The 18668-nt window shown below is 45.4% G+C and overlaps 1 protein-coding gene across 2 annotated transcripts in view; it reads left to right on the forward strand.

Annotated features, from left to right (window-relative positions):
• The window catches only part of LOC135902639 (SUN domain-containing ossification factor), a 149941-nt gene that overhangs the window by 69591 nt on the left and 61682 nt on the right, over positions 1-18668 (forward strand). For both annotated transcript variants that reach the window (XM_065432838.2, XM_065432839.2), the window contains exons 2-4: positions 13963-14083; positions 15987-16079; positions 17118-17224. In XM_065432838.2, coding sequence (XP_065288910.1) covers positions 13963-14083; positions 15987-16079; positions 17118-17224 — 321 coding nt within the window. The remainder of the gene's footprint in view (positions 1-13962; positions 14084-15986; positions 16080-17117; positions 17225-18668) is intronic.

Here is an 18668-nt window from a genome sequence, read left to right on the forward strand (position 1 = left end):
AGCCGGTCATGTTAACTTATCGGAAATTCTGAGGCTAGCAAGAGTTTCGAGGTGTTCATCACCAATATCAGCGACAAAATACGTCGGTGTTTCGCGTGATAATGTGGGAAAAATGACACGCGTTGCGCCGCATGTTCGGGGATGGATTTCTCGAAACGGGTGCTAGTCTTGGGATTCTTACTGAGTGGACATTACGTGCCTTGAGCACTGACCCACTTCAATTCAGCAGCGAAAATGTCGGGTAAGGTGACTATAATTCAGTGTTAGTGAAGTATGCTTAATTATAGAGCTTATCGGGGATCATCACGCGATTTCTAAGGTCTGCGACTGCTACAAGTTTTGGAAAGCTACAATTATCTCTTTACCTGAAAGTCATTATTTTTAACAATAGGGGCCAGTGATTGCTGATGTCATTATCGCGGTGTGCGAGCGTGGTGGGTTGTAGACATTCCGGTTCACGACCTGAGGAAGCAGTGGCATTACGCCAGTTACAAACCGCAACTTTTCCAAATCTTGTCTCTCAATAAATTCTGCCCACACTGTTATGCAGATCGTTGCCCTGGCTGTGGCAGCTCGCCCACAATCTTCCACGTCACGATTGAGTGCACTGCAGACCTCTTTCCTCCCTTGTCAACTCTCCTTTACCCCCTACGCAACAAAGAGCTGTGGGACGATGCCCTCCGCGACGGACCTCCCGAGGTCCTCCGAGCTGTGATACAACGGGCTCGAAAAATCGCCGGAATCATCTTAGGGACCCTGGACTGAGGGTTCCTCCCACACTGCTCTCGCCGTTCAAATATTATTAATAAAGATGTTTTACTCTCTCTCTATGGCCCACTCGCTGGCGTCTTTGTAGAAGCGCCAAAATGCATCTTCCCCAGCCGGCGCTCAGTGCCGCCCCGCCGCACGGCTGTTGGGCCGATGGTTGACTGCAATCTGCGTAAGTGCCCGAGTGTCCCGTCGTGCCTTATTTATTTGGCCGAAAAAAAAAATTGTTTTTTCGCACATATTGTGCCCGGCAGAGCGGCTGGTTGCGCACATGAATACGCGCTCAAGCCCTGTTATATATGCCGGCGACGCGCGTCGCGTCTACCTCTTGGTGCGGCTTGACCGCGTTACGTTACCTTCGCACGTCGCGACTGTCCGGGGAATCGGAGGAGAGGTTGGCTGGGCTCATTAGAACGTGGCTCACGTCCCCCCCCCCCCCTCAGCCCATTCCCTCACCCTCGATATGGTAGCATTGGTCGGCGGGGCTGTGCACCCGGTGTGCGAGCGAGCCCGACCCGTATAAATACACTGCCGCGTGCTATCGCGGCCTGGGCTAATTGCAAGTCGCGCCGAGAGGCGTGCTTGACCGGGCGTGCGCCGTCGCTCGTTCCCGTAGCGATCGGTGTGTGAAAAACACTAGACGAGCACGTGCGTGCGCAGGCGGCGGAGAGGTGGGTGGCGGCGGGCAGCGCACGCTGTAGCTGGCGCGTGGTGGGCGCACTTGATCCGCTTCTATAGATAGATGAACGCGCGAGCCAGTCTCTGTTCAGGCCGGCTAAAAGTGTGCCCGCTGTGTCTTCTTGGATTAGGGTTGAGTGGCGTATATATACACACTGGCCTCCCGCGTGCGATAGCGAACGCGATATACAGGGCCGCGGCGGCGTCTTTTTTGTACAAGAGCCCCCCCACCCCCGTTTGCCGCATCGAAAGCATTCGGTCGTAGGCACGGGAAACCGCTGGCAATCTCTAATCGTGACGGCCGGCATCGTCTGGCGACTAATCGCCGTACAATTGATAGGCACATGCGCTTTCTCCTTATGGACCCACGGTGATCGGTGCAACTGAAGGCTTCGGGCCGGCTGCTTCATTGTGAGCGAACAGGCCAGATTGACGCGTGAACCTCGGCGTCTGCATCGTTTTAGCGCAACTGTGTGTGCTACCCTTGAACCAGAGTTCCTTAAAGGCCAAGACGAGGCTTGAGAAAAATTAAATTATGGAGTTTTACGTTTTTAATATGAGGCACGCCGTAGTGGAGGACTCCGGAAATTTCGACCACCTGGGGTTCTTTAACGTCCACCTAAATCTAATTACCACGGCTGTTTTCGCATTTCGCCCCCATCGAAATGTGGCCGCCGTGGCCGGGATTCGATCCCGCGACCTCGTGCTCAGCAGCCCAACACCATAGCCACTGAGCAACCACGGCGGGGGCTTGAGAAAAATGCCGCTTGCTTACATAATATGAACGTTTCACCCGCTCACTATTTTTTTTTTGTCTATTGCTGCTAGTAGTTTTCAAACATGCACAGTCCCTGTGAAATTTTCAGGTGCGACGGCGCCTTGCCCGCGACTAGTCATAGGGATCCGTAGCCTGGAAACTTCAACAGGGGATGCAGAACTGACAGCCTTCCTGCTCACCTTGAAAATGTCGAACGGAGATGAACCTGGTGCCGTAGTTATGTACTGACTGAGCACATTCGCCCAAACGCTTAATTAGTGCAGATTCGCCACTTGTGACAAAAATAAGTGCACGCTTAGAAAAATAGTTCTTTTTTTTTTGTTACCTATACGAAGTTTTTAATAATGCGAACCCTTCGTCTAAATTACTCGACGAGGCGGCCATTATTTCTACGAGAAATGACAGTGCTTAATTAAATAACACAATTACGCAAATACACATTTTAATTGTTTTACGACACATATATTAATCTACGAATTGTAGCTAGTGAGTTCGCTAGGAGTATCCACTTGGAACGAACTCTCTGGACAGCACCAGTTCTGAGATATTAATTTTGAAGTGTACGATGAAATGCGTTTGTTTTAAAGTTACTTTTGCGCTTCAATGCATAAAACAACGTTTTCTTTGAAAATGTAACTGGAACACCAATGAATTTAGTTCCGTGCAAACTCGCCGGCTACAATTCGCAAAATGAAACATGTGCTGTAAATTACTTTAAAAATTCGTTCGCGTAAATGTGTTAATTATTCAATTAAGCATTTTGATTTCGCTAAGATGTAATGGCCGCCTCAGCAAGTAATTTACATCAGGGGTTAGAATTGTGCTATCTGCCACAGGCTATTTAAAAGAAAATGGCGCAGAAAAAAAAGAACACCGTATACCGGGTATTCAAAATTGCTTTATGGTTTTTTTAAAATTAGGCACTCGAAGGCACGCGAAGACCACCTGTGCAATTAAGTTACGTGGCCAGGGAACACAAAAGTGATGATAATTATCGCTGTGAGCAGCCCAATTAACTAATAATATAGTAATAATAATAATGAACCTTAATAATAATTCACCCTTTGTTGACTGCAGCAAGTGGGTAAGTTCGTACTGAAAAGTTAGAGGCAGTCGTATTTCTACCCAGTACCCGTTGGACAGTATCGTTGGAAGAATTCTTCTAGCGGGTCTGTGCTCCGAGATATCCGATTCCAAATTTTAATTGTCGTTCGCACGATTACGCATGCAAGATAGTGAGGATCGACGCAAAGCTCCCCCCTGGTGTGACGCAGCTGTTGCGTGCGGCGTTTTTTCTGACAAGGCGTAGGCATAGACAAAGATAACTGTTTCCCTTCCCCTCTCGGCTGGCGAAATCAAGATATGACAGCGCGGTGTGCCGTGCAGTTGTTGCTCTTGATTTCAGTAAAGCTTACTGTACTTGGCAATCGGCAGTCACTTTATTTGCGTAGCCCAGGCAAGGGCTACGCAAATAAAGGCAATGGCAACTCTAGTCACCATTGCGCACGCGCGCCGTCCTCAGGCTTCTCCGCTTGCGCCATTAGAGTGGGCTTCGATTTTCCGCTTCTGGCTACCCTCGGGCTGCCAGAGCCAGCCAGATCGTCTTCGTTTTTCTCGGGTTGCTCCGCCCACCGCGCTACGCACTTCCGCCGGGCGTTCGTTTTGCTCGGGCTGGACGGTTCTGGCTACCCGCGGGCTGCCAGAACCTGCCAGGGCGATTTTGGTCTGGCTGCTCTCTGGAAGTTCTTTGGCTAGCAGACGACTAAAAGAGGCGATGGGCGCTCGCCGCAATCTTTGCGGGGACTTAACGGATTGCAACGCGTGCGCTTGAGGACTTAAATTCACCTCGTTCAGCCAACTGTCTACGGTCATCTTTGGATTTCCTTACTTCGAGCGTTACCTTGTTAGGTGCTAACGCTCCGCTCCGCATTGCGAAGCGGTGTGATACGAGCAGTGGTGAACCGTTTGAAGCTTTTGTGCGTGTATATGTGCAATTGGTGTGTGTATCCCCTGAAGGCTACTTCGCGGCGGTGATCAGTGCGACGCGCTCTCATGCGTGCATGTTATCTGCATCGTGTTCCACGCAAGTTGTAGGCGCTCATTCACACATTGCGGTATATTTTGGGTTCGTCTTCCTCTGGTGGCGTTCCTTTTCACATATGTCGCGTATGTATATATCTACCGTTTCTGCAGTTAGCGACGGCTTTGCAGCTAGTCCGTGTTCGCTCTGTCTCCCTGTCGTATGCTTAGGTGGCAGCTCGAAACCGATATGTGTCGACTGCAGGCCGTTGATCTAAGAGTGCACTGATTGTACTCGGTACATTAGACACAGGTACATTGGCTTATTGCTCTCATGATCGCGACGAATGTTGTTTTTCGTGTGAAACGTTTCGCTGATCACAGACGGCGTGCATATTCACGCTCGAGCCGTGTCCCCAGCTCCTTAGGGTCAAAATGAGAAGCACAATAAGCCACAACAAACTTTTTGAAATCGAAGCCCAAGCTGGTCGGCACGAAATTTTATGCGTATGAGACGTACCCGATATCCCATTTTTTCATGTCTTGTGAAGTGATGACACAACGGCAACTCGTCAGAGGCGCCGGTGGGCGACGTGAGCGCTGCGAGCAGGAATCCTCGAGCTATCGTTTTATGCGAAGCATATCACTAGAGCTCAACCCAGCTCCTCAGCCGCGGCGGTGTCGCCTTCAATGACCTTTGACCCCATGCCATACCACGTGACACCGTGACGTCACGACAGAGGAGAAACGGGGCTCCAACTCGCGCCGTCGCTCGCGGCGGTATATAAGCAGCTGCGCTTGTTTCTAGGTGGCTTTGGCTCAACTCTTGCAAGATGGGCTGGGTGGGAATCGAACCAGGGTAGTGTGAGACGGAGACGCTACCACTGAGCCACGAGTACGATGCTTCAAAGCGGTACAAAAGCGCCTATAGTGAATGCGGTGTTGCCTAGAAACGAGCTGTTTCTAAGGCTCAGGCGTGCGTCGCTTACTCAGGCGCACATTTCGTTGCCTGCGCCCAACGCTGCGTTGCTCGACACTCACCGCGTCCAATGCGGGGCGCGTAGTCGCTGCGCCGTAGCCCATTGTCTTACGCCCCTTGGCGGGTCGACGGGAACGCTGTCGCGTTCCCAAATATAGCCAAGCAACAGCAGTTCACCAGGCTAAACAGTGGTTCAACAACTAAAATAAAGGCTAGTATGCTTCGCATCCTGGGCTTAACCTTAGCTAAGCCACAGCCATTTTTTGCACTTGCGCGCGATTTCGCGTTTTGTCATCGGACGTGTGGAGGCCGTCTGTTGCGCAAGGTGAGGTTGGCCCAGCGCAAGGTGAGGTTGGCCCAGTAGCGGCAAGTTACCAGCATGGCAGCGCCGGCCTCGCCGGGCGCTGCCATGCTGGTAACTTGCTTACATTTGGCCAGCTGTCCCGGCGTTCGATTTTGCAAACTTCGGGCAGGTTCGGGTTTTCTTGGGACCCCAGTCCACGTGACTTCCCATCAGAACCGGAACTAGCTGCCTACGATCTGGCTGCCATCGGACTGCCAGAACTCCGAAAATCGAAGAGGCCCATTGTTTTAGTTCAGCGTGTTTACGCAGCGGAGCGGACGCGCGAATGCGCATGCGCCGTCCGCTTAGCCGTAAGCGGGCGAGCGGAGCGAGGAACACGGTCCATTGCTTAGAAGCTGCCTGAACGGAGCGTGCTGTGCAGAGCTTTGGCTAGCGTTGGCGTCAGAAAGGATTGGATGCAGGAACTTAGCTTGCTGGCTATCACGTGGCATTCCCCAAGACGGCGCTTTATTTTCCACTGGATAAAATGAACCGGTAACGCATTACAAGCGCACGTCTAGATGCTTCATGGACAAGTAAGTTATATATATATATATATATATATATATATATATATATATATATATATATATATATATATATGTATATATATATATATATGTTTCACTCTATAAAAGTGATCAATGCGTGTTTTTATTTTCTTTAATTACCTTGAGTTCGGTCAGAGGGTGCTGCAACTATGGAAGGTCCGCTCCGCTGTGGCTTAGCGGGGCGACTCGGAGCGGAGCGTACCGTAAAGACGTTCAACTAAAACACTCCACTATTAACTCGGCATGGCAGCTCCCGCCTTCGTTACAGGATGCGCGCTCGCGTGTTACGACAGCGGTTCCGGGTTCTTCGATTTTTTATCTCGCCAGCCGAGAGGGGAAGGGAAACAGTTATCTTTGTCTATGCCTGCGCCTTGTTGTCAGTCTAAATGCCGCACGCAACAGTCGTGACACATCAGGGAGGAGCTTTGAGCCGATCCTAACTCTATTGCATGCGTAATCACGCGAACGACAATTAACATTTGGAGTCGGATATCTCGGAGCACAGAAACGCTAGAAGAATTATTCCAACTGATACTGTGTAGAAACACGACTGCCTCTAACTTTTCAGTTCAAACATGCGCACTTACTGCAGTCAACAAAAAGTTAATTATTCAATTTCAGTTAATTGGACTGCTGACAGCAATAATTATCATCTCACTTTGTGCCTCCGAGTGCCTAATTTTAATAAAACCGTAAAACTTAATTTTGAACACACTGTATAACGGAAAGCTGGGATATTTGCTTACCAACACACGCTGGCGTTCCATGAAAGGAGTGTGCACACGAACTGCCCTATAAGTAGCGGCTGAGAACGCATTCTTGCGTCTTTGCTGCTTAGCACGAAGTTGCGTGTTTGATTTCCGGCCTCGGCGGCCGCATACCAATGCAGGCGCAGTTAAGAAAACCTCGGGTGGTCAAAATTAATCCGGTGCGTTTTATTACGACGTCCCTCACGAGTCAGAAACCACTGTGCAATGCCGGGACGTTAAACCACAGTTTCTTCTTCTTGTTAAAAATAAACTTGGCATGATAGCGGAGAGGTGTTGCATCGTAGGAGCGTATCCAAAGTAGTATTTACGAGAAAATAAGCATACTTTTGCATCGCTTTCGAACAACGTCAGCTCGTTCTTTCGCCCGCGTTTCAAAACAAAAGTTGCTTTGAACGATGAGCGCGCACAATGTATGTGACGCGATGTCTACGGCCGAACGCCGTGTGTGTGGATATATCGCGCAGAGGGATAAATGACCGTGATGTACATAATCACTAACACTATTCCACCACCGCCGCTTCCTCCTCCGTGTAATTTGAAAGGAATCGCAATTCACGTCCGAAGCTGTCAGCATTTGTGCGATAAAATGGCTGTGAAATACAGCTTCCAACGTTATTCCGACATGCTCGATATTCTGACGCCTTTCGAACATGTATGTGATGCCTCACATTTTCAAAGCGCGCCCCATCGACTCCAATGGCGATATCGTACGGTAGTAACAAAAGGGATAGTATCGTGCGCTTTTCTCTTTCTTTCTTTCTTTTTCTCAGAAAAGGGATGGGGGTACGCCGTTCTGTTGAGGACAGCAGAACTCGAAGAGAACGCGGGTCTGCGGCAGATGAATGCGAGAAAATACGGTATAGTAAATGGCCGACTCCCTATGCGCCTTCAGTGCGTAGCCTCTATTCCTGCCGCTGTGGCATTAAAATTATATGATCTACGGTCGCGTCCGAACGTTTACTACGATGCGCGTTGATCTGCAAAATATCAGAATTGCTTTTTAGCCTAGGCGCGCCTCCAGGAAATTATAATTTCAGTCTGCAATACTACCTGCCACTAAAGCCCCTCCATCCACGTGCTGCTCGGCGAAAACGTATAGAGGGGCTTTACGGCGACATGTGTACATGTGACGAAACTCGGCAGCACAGTTTCCCTTGTCCTTAAGCTAACGTTCAGTGACCCTACTAAGCTACTGGTAGTACAGAAGCGACCTTTTAATTGTTTCCTCGTATTGCCCGGGCGGTACAAGCTTTGTGTGGACCTGGCGAGGCCTATATGCGGCAATCCTGGGTTCTGTGCCCCTACCCTGAATTTTTAGTAAACTGCAGTGTTTACGTTTTCGAATGATTGATCTGATTTCCTTTGTTGCTTATACGAAAAGAAAGCTTTCCGTATATGAAGCTTTGTTCGTTGTATTCCTGCACGGTAAAAAAAAATGGACTAATTTTCCTGATTACTGTTCCTGTTTTCAGCATTAGTCATGTGTTCCAATTTCCTTCCGTACAGAGTCAAACATGAAACCATATTTTTTTCTTGCATGAGAATAGCGCAGATAGCTCGTCGCCTGTAGTGCCTAGATATGAAATTGGCAGAATATTTAAACTTATATAAGGTACGTGTATTCCACTGCTTGCTGCAAGACTAGAATCTTTTCAAAAGTTAATTCAACGCAAAGGGATCGATTTCTTGTTTACAGCGAAGCTCTATATGGCTAGGTTCCGTGCATTCTTGTTCTCCGTGAACAAAAACTATCATCGTCAATGGTTCATAGCCCCGTAAGGCAGAGGCTACGAGAACCCCGCAAAGTGAAGCGAACAGTGCTTAAATTCTTTCTAATCGCGCATAGAGCATACATAACAACATGTCGAAAACTATCATCAGTGGCTCATACCCCCGTAAGCAAGCAAAAAATTAAATGATTCATGGTCCCGTAAGGTTCATGGCTACTCACTTTGCGTGAATTAGCTGCGATGACACTACCCCTGTTGTCGTTGTCGGTGATTTCAATGTGGATGTGTCGGTACCGAAAAGGGAACAGTTTACGCATTCCGTGTTGCGGACATATCCCTTGCGATGCCACCGACCCGGCCCAACCGACCACCCAGCGGCGTACGTGCATCGATTTGACATTATCAAATAATGTGATTGCAGTTGCGAGTTAAATAATGACCACCGATCAAGACAATAAAAGAGTGTGCGTACCTTTCGTCCCAATGACCACCCATCAAGACAATAAATGATTTCGTAGCTTTGTTCAAAATTATGTGTCACCTCTGTGTCGTGTGCTAAACAGCTTCGCCGGTAAACCGCCTTCACAGAGGGGAATGGCTCATGATTTTTTTTTTTTTCGGAATCCTTCTGAAACCTCGGTAACATTGATCTGAACGAAACCAGCGTATCCGTTGTCTGTGTATTCAATCTCGGGCTGCCATCCCGTAGCAAACACACTGGCGAAAGCCATCTAGGCCACGTCTCGTGCCCGCATGTCTCTTGCCACAGCTGTGTGCGCTACACACATCCGTACAGATGTCGGACGTGCAGCTGCGCGTCGCAAGATTGTTGTGCATACGCCGCACCGCACGCGGGCACGTGTATAGCCCTGACGGAGATGGACCGCATAATTGTTTGTTTGGCCGCTGTTGCTCACACGATGAAGAATGGCCTCCCGACCGCTTGCTAATATCACCATCGCGCGGACATTTACAGTTGTACGTGCCTACATAGAGCTGGAAGAGGGGAGGGAGGAGGGGTTCTGCCGGCTCTGTCTATATACGTGAAAACGGGGTTCCCGTTAGGCGAGCGAGGCGGGGCACGCTGCCCGCCCGGCCGGCACTTTTGCGCATTTCGTCGGTGGTAGGAGAGTTCGCGCGCGCCGGCCGTGGTGGTTGCGTGCGCGGCTCGGCGGAGTGGCGAAGCCGGCCGGCCCTCGAGGAGAACGTGCTGCACTCGGCGGAGGAGGAGAAGGCGCGCCCCCCCGTTAGATGAAGAGCGTCAACGTTGTCGGCGTCTGCTGGGTGCTGTGCGCGTTCAGGCTGCTCTTGCTGCGCGTCGACGACGCTTACCGGCCGACTCCGCAGAGGTGATGCCCGCGCAGCTGTGGGCTCCCTTTTCGCGCGCCTCCCGCGCTTTTGCCGTCGCTCTCCTTTGCAAGTGACTGCATCTTTACTTTCTCCTAGGTCTGAGCCCGGGTTTGTTGTACTCCTTCAAACATAGCCGCCGCGCTTGCTCACTGGCTGTGGCGTTCTGCTGCTGAGCACGATGTTGCGGGTTCTATTATCAGCCGTATTTCGATGAGTGTCGAATGCGAAAACGCCCGTGTATTTAGACTTAGGTGAATGTAAGGTGAATTTCGAGAATAGGCGTAGTCAAAATTTATACGGAGTCCTCCATGAAGGCGCCTCTCGCAGCCTCATTGTACGTTTGCGACTGTATAGTATCGCTGATATTCTTGAAACATCGAGTAGCACTAATTGGACCCACATATGAGCAAAGGCACGACACATTGCTGAGCTCAGAAGATGAGAATTAAAGAAAAGGCAGTATTGAAAATTTAGTCAGCGCTGGCTAGCTCGCACTTTAGCCGATGCTAGTTAGCTCGTAAATATTAGCTGACACATGTTAATGAATTACATGATTACATGGGCAGGGGATATGACAGCAAGAAACAGCCCCATTCGGGGCTACTGCCTGCGGAATTTGTCACTGAAAATGGCGATTAGTTCATTTGCAATTTCCTTTAAACATTTTGATGATCAATTTCAGCACCATGTATTTGATATAATTGCCATTGAAGTTTGTTGAACACGAGCCCTTAATGCACTTAGTTGTATAAATAGACGCATTGTTGATGCAATTCAAGAAAGCCGTCTATCAAATTGGACACAGCCAATGAGAGAATTGACTCACGAAAAGTACCACAGTACAATGTTAAGCCTAGCAAGGTAGCCATAAATGTAGCAGAGCTGTCACTGTCAACTTTTTTTTCTATGTGTGTGTTATTTCTGTCATCACTTGGGCAGCCTGAAGCCTTGGAAAGTATTTCACAACTTTCAGGACAGCATACAAGGTTGCAGTCACATTGTTGTCGTGTTCATAGTAACCATAATTCAGATAGTGCAGTGCTGAATACACAGACAATATTTAACAATGGAATATAGTATTTAAATGCAGTTCTGCTTCAATACAAGTTTTCTCAGTTCACAAAGTACGGCTGCCGCAGTGGCCCCACTCTTTTTTTTTTTTTTAAGAACTGCACAACTTGGGAACATTTTATTTCTTCAGTGACCTATGATCTGCCGGTAGCCCCAACTAAATGTCAGCAAAAATTTAAAAAAAAGATGGAGGGCTTTAAATGAACTGCACTCGCTCTGTGTTGATGGGCGTTGTTCATGCTAGTCATTATAATTTTTTTTTTCATTTTGCTCAAATTATTTCAACTCCTAACTGCTAACTTTTAATGAACTCACTTAATCAGCTAGGTGTTGATGCAAAAGTTGAGGTGGGTATGTCAAGAAATACCGATAACACCACTTAGAGAAGCAGCATAACTCTCATGCTCTCCGTTTTTTCAGTATATTTATATATATATAAACGCATGACAGTGTGTGCATGTACCAGAGATCGCTGCCCTATAGCTCGTAAATGCGTTGTCATGTGGTATTTTTAAAGCTTTACGGGCATTATATTTTTGTCAGAAAAATAACTGCACAAGGTCTACGTCGCTTTGAAGGCTGTTGTAGGTCATGTCTCGACATCCTCCGCAACTTTTGCATCGACATCTTATCGATTAAATAAGTTTATTGTTGGATTAAGTATAATAGCTGTCTTTTAATTATTTCTGCACAATAAAGAAAGAAAAGTTATCACGATAAGGCATAAGCAGTGCCCATCAACATATAGTGAGCACCGTTTGCATAAAGCCTTCTGTAATTTATATTTCTTGACAGCGTTTAGTTAGGACAATTGCTATCCACTGTATTGATTTGTTAAAATCATGCTTCGAAAGACGAACAGTCAGGCTGTTATAGCAATTAAAGTGACTCCTTTTCTAAATGGTGTGGGTAACATATACTGGTGCAATTCTGAAAATGTTTTGAGAATAAGCATCGGGAGCAACCTTAGGAAAAAAAATTCAATAGAGAAATTTCATTGGTTTCATCTTACTTGAATATGAAACAGACACACACTGGTACAACATACACATACACTGGTACAACAGATAGCCTGCGTTTGTCTATTTATTAGCTTACAAGTGTATTGGTGCAGATAGGAGCACTGTGTACCAAAGCAGATTGTACTATAAAGATGCATTACTTTTTCATTTTAAAGGAATACATTCTAGGCGAACCCTCCTGGGTTTTCCTGATTGCACTTGCTGCTACTGTCTTGCCAAATAGCACACACACACAGGACGAGAAGAAAGGGGGTTAACCGAGGGGCTCGATTTTTATTAGTCATGTCATAAGAAGCCAACAAACACTGACACCAAGGACAACATAAGGGAAATTACTTGTGTTTAATAAATGAAGTAAAGAAATGATAAATTAATAGGAATGAAAGTGGATGAAAACAAAAACAACTTGCCACAGGTGGGGAACGATACCACAAGCTTCGCATTTCGAAACAGCTACTTCGCATTTCGAAATCCATTATTTTTGCAAGCTGACAGTCTACATTGTATGTTCGTTTTACATTTTATTAAATGGTGTTAGTACAGCAGGTGGGTTAGTCTTAACAAAAGGAAGTGGAAGCAATTCTCATGCCTTTTCAAAAGAATGTGCATACTATTCTTAATAATTATTGTTTGTTCACAAATGCCTGGTTGATACTTGTAGAAGAGAAAGGAAAATGAGCTGGAAATTGCACTGAGTTCTTCCTTTCTTATACTTGTGGCCATAAGAAAGATTTGCACATTAGCTGACTGAAGTCTGTTTAAATCTGTAACGCCCAAACACACTTCCACATCAAGGTAAATTAGAACAACCCGCCATGGTTGCTTAGTGGCTATTAGGGTTCAGCTGCTAAGCAACGAGGTTTTGGGATCGAATCCTGGCCACGGCGGCCGCATTTTAAAGAGGTCGAAATGCGAAAACACCCATGTACTTAGATTTATGTGCACGTTAAAGAGCCCCAGGTGGTCAGAATTTCTGGAGTTCCCCACTATGGCGTGCGTCATAATCAGATCGTGGTTTTAGCACGTATTACCCCATAATTAAATTTTTTAAGGTAAATTAGAACAACTTGTGGGGCGTTATTTCTCACTATGGTGAGTACATTTATTCTGGCTATGGTGATTACATTTGTACAAAAAGAATAGATGAAATGCTTGAAGAGTTAAAATCTAATTAATGTAGCAATCAATTATTTAGGCTTGCTGAACCACCCCAAACTGGAAACTTGCTGGAGTACACCAATAACGCCACTATGGGCCACGCGTTAAGTTTCATCAGAGCATTTAAGTATTCAGCATAGCATATATGATGCATTGGGATATGCATTGATGCATGGTTAAATGTTTTTTCATGTTAAATCAAAATTGCCCAACGATAGTCCTAGGTAGAACAAGACCTGTTTATTTCTTTTCTTCCTTAAGAAGATCAGGTATCATAAAAGAAGTGCTCAAACCTTTCTTTTTGTTTTTTGCAAGTTTTGAAAACTGTCATGATTAATTAGCTCACTCCTTACGTCAGAATATCATTGCTGTTTGCAACAAAGTAGTTCTGAATATTCCATGTCTGGCTTTTCTATGCTTCTGCTGCCAAGCACTGTCTCCAGAAATTGTAATGCATCTGCTGTTTCGTGGCAGTTTGCTCTGTGCATGATGTGTTGCATGATGTGTCTTGTAGCATTAACCACTACTGACACCTGTCATGATCATAGTTTCTGGATCTGTCTCAAGTTCTTGGTTGGAATGGTTGTCCGGGGCAGCTATACTGGTATCACTTGTTTTCCAAGTGCTATAGAACTGGCAAATACTTGCCATTCTGTGCAAGCCCATGTGCATGAAGCACTGGGGATGAATAGAGGGAAGACCAGTGGTGCCCCTGCTCAGTTTTGTTCAACTTGATATGCTTCAGATGCACCTGTTGCTGCAAGGAGGACATTGAGAGTGGTTTTGGTGACAGTGCCAGGACCAATGGAGCTAAACATGCCAGTCATGCTGCTGTTTCTGCATCAGAGTCTGAGGCTCCAACTCAGGTGAGAACATGTTAAAAATGTGCTTCATTTATGTATATTAAACATAAATAAATTTATTTGAACTGAGGGAGGAACGAATGCACAGCCAGCATGTTACTGCAGTTGTATATAAAGTTAATGCAAAGTTATTCATACATTTGTTTGAAGGTAAGAGGCTGTATTTTTGGTAGGGAAAAAATAAATTTTACTGAAAAAAAGTAGTACACATGCAAGAAAAGCTTGCTGGCACATGCACTCACTAGTATATTGAAAAATTAAGCTCAGCTTTGAAATGACGTCAGCATTGTGCTGAAACTGCCTTTTGTAAAGGTTGTTTACACTGGTTGCTTGGATAAGTGCACATTCCCTAGAACATGCCCACACAGCACTGCAAGTGCACCCTAGTATCTGATGGTTGAATTTGTTATACTAGCAATATAGAGTTACAGCGCATGGACAGGACAAACCGAAGGTATGGACAGCACCTCATCTTTGCATTCTGTTTGTCTCATTCATGTGCTACTGTTCTATTTAGCTATACTATGTACCAACTTGCCCAAGTCAGCACTGTGCTCAAGTTAAAGGCCAACTGCAGTGAAATCTTGGGCCACATAAAGCTTTCTGATCCTGCGCACTGTGGGAATCGGTGTAAGCGAAGCCTTAATGAGCCTGCAAGACAAAATGGCATAGAATAATAAGAAAAGCGTAACCCTTTTTAGTGACAAACATGTCCTATAACCTGCCAGTAACGTGCAATAGCTGTTGGGGCATACCTTGCAAAGTAATGGTAATATTTATTCAGGGGCAATATTCTCCCACCATCTCCGCTAGATTTTGCGCATCTTTGCACTGGGTGATATGAAGTACTCAGACAAAAGTGCTCCTGGCAGCGCTTTTGACAGCGAATTGGCACAACTGCCAGAAATCCTGTCAGCAGGAACCGCATGGCACATTTTTCTTGAGTGAAAATGCACAACAGCTGCAAATGCTCACACTGCCGTTGACTCGAGGGCATCCACACAAAAAGAAAACGAGGCGTGTCCATGCCGCAGCAAAACTTCCATGATACTGTGGAAGCAATCGGTGGGTTCCACTGTCTGTTTTGCACGGAGGGAAGCACCATTTGGTGGTGTTGCAGGAAATCGAGCTTTGCTTCACGTGACTGAATGACGACGACAATCGAAAGAACGATGATGACAAGCGCTGTCGTTGTCATTCTTTTGGTCCTTTTGTCTATGTACACGCTGTAGTCAACTTTTCTGCTACTACTGAAAGCAGCAGAAAACTGCTTCTGTTGCCAGAAGAAGTTGTTATTTACTGGACGAATACTTTGCACTTACTGTGCCTGAAGTTTCAAATATTAAATCAGATGTGTTTTTTGTCTACTGAAGTTCAATTAATTCCTGCTCAAGTAATTGAACCATACATGCTTTATCTGCAACTTGTTGTGAACATCAAAATTAATAAGCATTATTTCCTTTCTAAACATCCTCCTAAAGGCAGTGATTTCAGCTCTCCTTAAACTGATAACAAATGTCGGGCAGTAAAACAGTGCTCTGCTTAAAAATGGGTTCTGGCTGTCATGAAATCTGAGCAAAATTGGCCTTTCACTTAAGGAATTAAGCTTGCAACTGTGTCCACTGCTGCCTGCTTTTGCCACTTTGTCACAGGAAAAATTCCTCATGCTTTCCCCAACTCTTATTCATGCCTTTAACTAAAACTTTTACAGTGCATACAGGTTATTGTCATTATGCTAATGTGCAAAGGGGTGGTGACCCCATCTAGTTGTGCTGCTGCTGAAGTGTACTCACGGGTGAGGTTTGTGTATGATTATGATCAGCTAATTATATTGCTGCATGAAATAGGCAGAGCACAGAACTATACAATACCATTCCTAAAAAACTACTTTGGTTTTATTCTGTAGGAGTTTCCTGAGCATTCCAGTGACTTTGAATTTGTTCGACCACAGAAGGCAAATGAGCTACCTGTATCACCTACCATGGAGGTTATAGCACAAGTAAGCCACTAGTGCTAATTGCATTTGTTGTGATAAATTTTTTTGCTTAACCATGATGCATTGAACTTTTGGTGGGTCATTTCTAGAACCATTGTGTGTAATAATCTGTTTCTTCGTAGCAAAATTTTTTCTTCAAGCTGCCACAATTATGTGTACAATGAAGTTTACTGAACACATATTTTAAGGCTAGGACTGACGTAGAACATGTAAATAACTCACTTTCAACTGCTTTATTTCTAACTTGGCATCTAATTTTATGCATATGTTATCCACAAAGAAAATTTTCGGATAAGGCAATTCAAATGTTCTGTTTCACTGCCACGCATACATATCGCTGTTGGACTCACACAGCCCTACCCTTTCATAACAATAGAAAAAAAAAAACATCAGTGACTTGAGGTGCTGTGTTATCTCTGTTTTTGTCAGGAGTCTTATTCTCTGAAGTGAGGGTTGGCATCTGGAACCTTTGCAGTGTGCATCTAGGTGTGCCCCACTGATGCTATTCTTTATATGCAGTTCATGTTCCTTTGCTTGGTTCGTGAAACTGCCATTCTGGCCAATATAGGTAATTTCATATGACAGTGGTATATCTTAAACAACTGCAGCAGTGCATGCTATATAAGTTCTTGTATGTTTCTTCACCAATCTTTGTTACACTTGTGTCCAATCAGATTATGCACTGGCATTATTTTATGCCCAAGAAAGCTTGCACAGCTGTTCCCATAAATCAGTGAAAGCAATATCAATAAAGTATACTAAGTGCACTGTGACGTACTTGACAACTTCAAGGCCAGAAACAGCAATTGGGAAGTTTGGTAGCTCATGTCCTGACCAGCATTTATAGCCTGCTGCCCAGCACAAGGACACCTTCTTAATGTGAACATTTTGTCTTAAATTTAGGAAATTTTCTGAAACCATTCATGTGAGTGGAGCAGTGGGATACAAGTAGTACTGTATTACTGTGACTTAAAGACGTATATACCTTTCTGTTGTGGGTATTGTGAAGTAATAGAAAGTGTTTTGCTACTTTCTCTTTAGAGTATAGGTTTAGGTTCTACATCTTCAAATGAAAACCCAGAGCAAGAGGGACAGCAAAGTTCCCTGCCAAATACAAATATTGTTTCTGCTGATAACGAGAAACCAAGGTTAGTTTTTTTATTATTATTATTATTATTATTATTATTATTATTATTATTATCATTATTATTATTATTACAACATGTTCCTTAACTCCTTCAGCTGCTGTTTACACAATTGTGCACCCCATTGCCCAAGAGCAAAAAAACACTGATGAAGATAAGATATTTAAAATGTGCTGCATACATCTTGAAACACTTCTGATTGGGTGTATGCTGCAAGTTTGAATAATATGTGTAAAATGTTTTAGTAAAAGAAGTTGGTAAACAAGCTGAGTAAACAAGTAGACAGCTGAATGTTTGCTCCGAGTCAATATGCCATGTAGCGGGTTCACTTCTTTCATTGTTTTCAGAATGCTTTACATCAGGGATATTTTTCAAGTGACTGGATAGGTGCTTTCCAACTATGCTAGACATGAAATAGCTTTGTTTTCATATCTGATGTTATTGTAGAGAGTTCTCGCATGGAGTCCACGTTCTGTAACAAGGTAAAGAAATTGTAGCACAAAAGACAAGGACAATGGCAGAGTGCGCAGGACATGCACTAAGATTAGCGCCTCTCGTGTCATTGTCTTTTTGTGCTACGATTTTTACTTCTTCGTTACAAACCAACTCACCTAAGAAATCGTTTTTCTAAACCACATTCTCTAAACTTGATAAAACTCACCGAAGAATTGAAAAATTTTAATTCGTTCTGTATAAGCTTTTAATTATTCTAAAAGTGCTAGAACAGGGTGTCTACCAACCGGCAAAACCGGGAACTCTCAGGGATTTTGAGTAGTCTGGAAAAAGTCAGGGAAAACTCGGAATTTGTGCCTCTATCAGGAAAAATTAGCTGTGATTTTATTGAAAGGGTGGCAATTAAGTCGCGGTAATGCCAGCTCGAGTAACAGACAGGAATCGTAATGAATCGTCTTCGACGCCCTGTCGTCGGCTGGAGGAGTTGCCAGTGTACAGTCGATGACCGACTTTCCGGTTTCCCGATAATTGTGACGGCTTCGCGGCACCGCCACGTACCCCACAGAATCAATGTATCAGAACGTCTGAAATTTCGGACGCAAGAACTTTTCGCCGTCCCATTTTCCGGATGTTTTGCCGTGACCGCAGGTCCGAAACAGCATTAATCAAAGCCACCACCGCTGCCATTTTGATTACCTCGCCGCCTCGAACCGGCGCTCTCGCACGCAGATCCGCTGCAGCCTTAGCCACCACTGCGGCAACGCTAGGCCTAGCTGCTTTGACGTTCGCTATGAGGCTTCTTGCCGTTGGGTGCCGTGTTTTTTATTAAAAGAATTCGTTGCTTTCAGCAATGGCACGGACTCCGCCTTTTGGGTCCTCGCGAGTGGCTTAGAAGCTTGGAAAGCACGGTGCGTTGCATAATGCCGATTCCCGAAAGTCAGCTTAGCCTCCGTACCGAAATGTTACTTGGTGAAACATACGCACGAGTATTGCA

Source organism: Dermacentor albipictus, chromosome 1 (assembly GCF_038994185.2).
Source record: "Dermacentor albipictus isolate Rhodes 1998 colony chromosome 1, USDA_Dalb.pri_finalv2, whole genome shotgun sequence".
NCBI classification, from domain to species: domain Eukaryota; kingdom Metazoa; phylum Arthropoda; class Arachnida; order Ixodida; family Ixodidae; genus Dermacentor; species Dermacentor albipictus.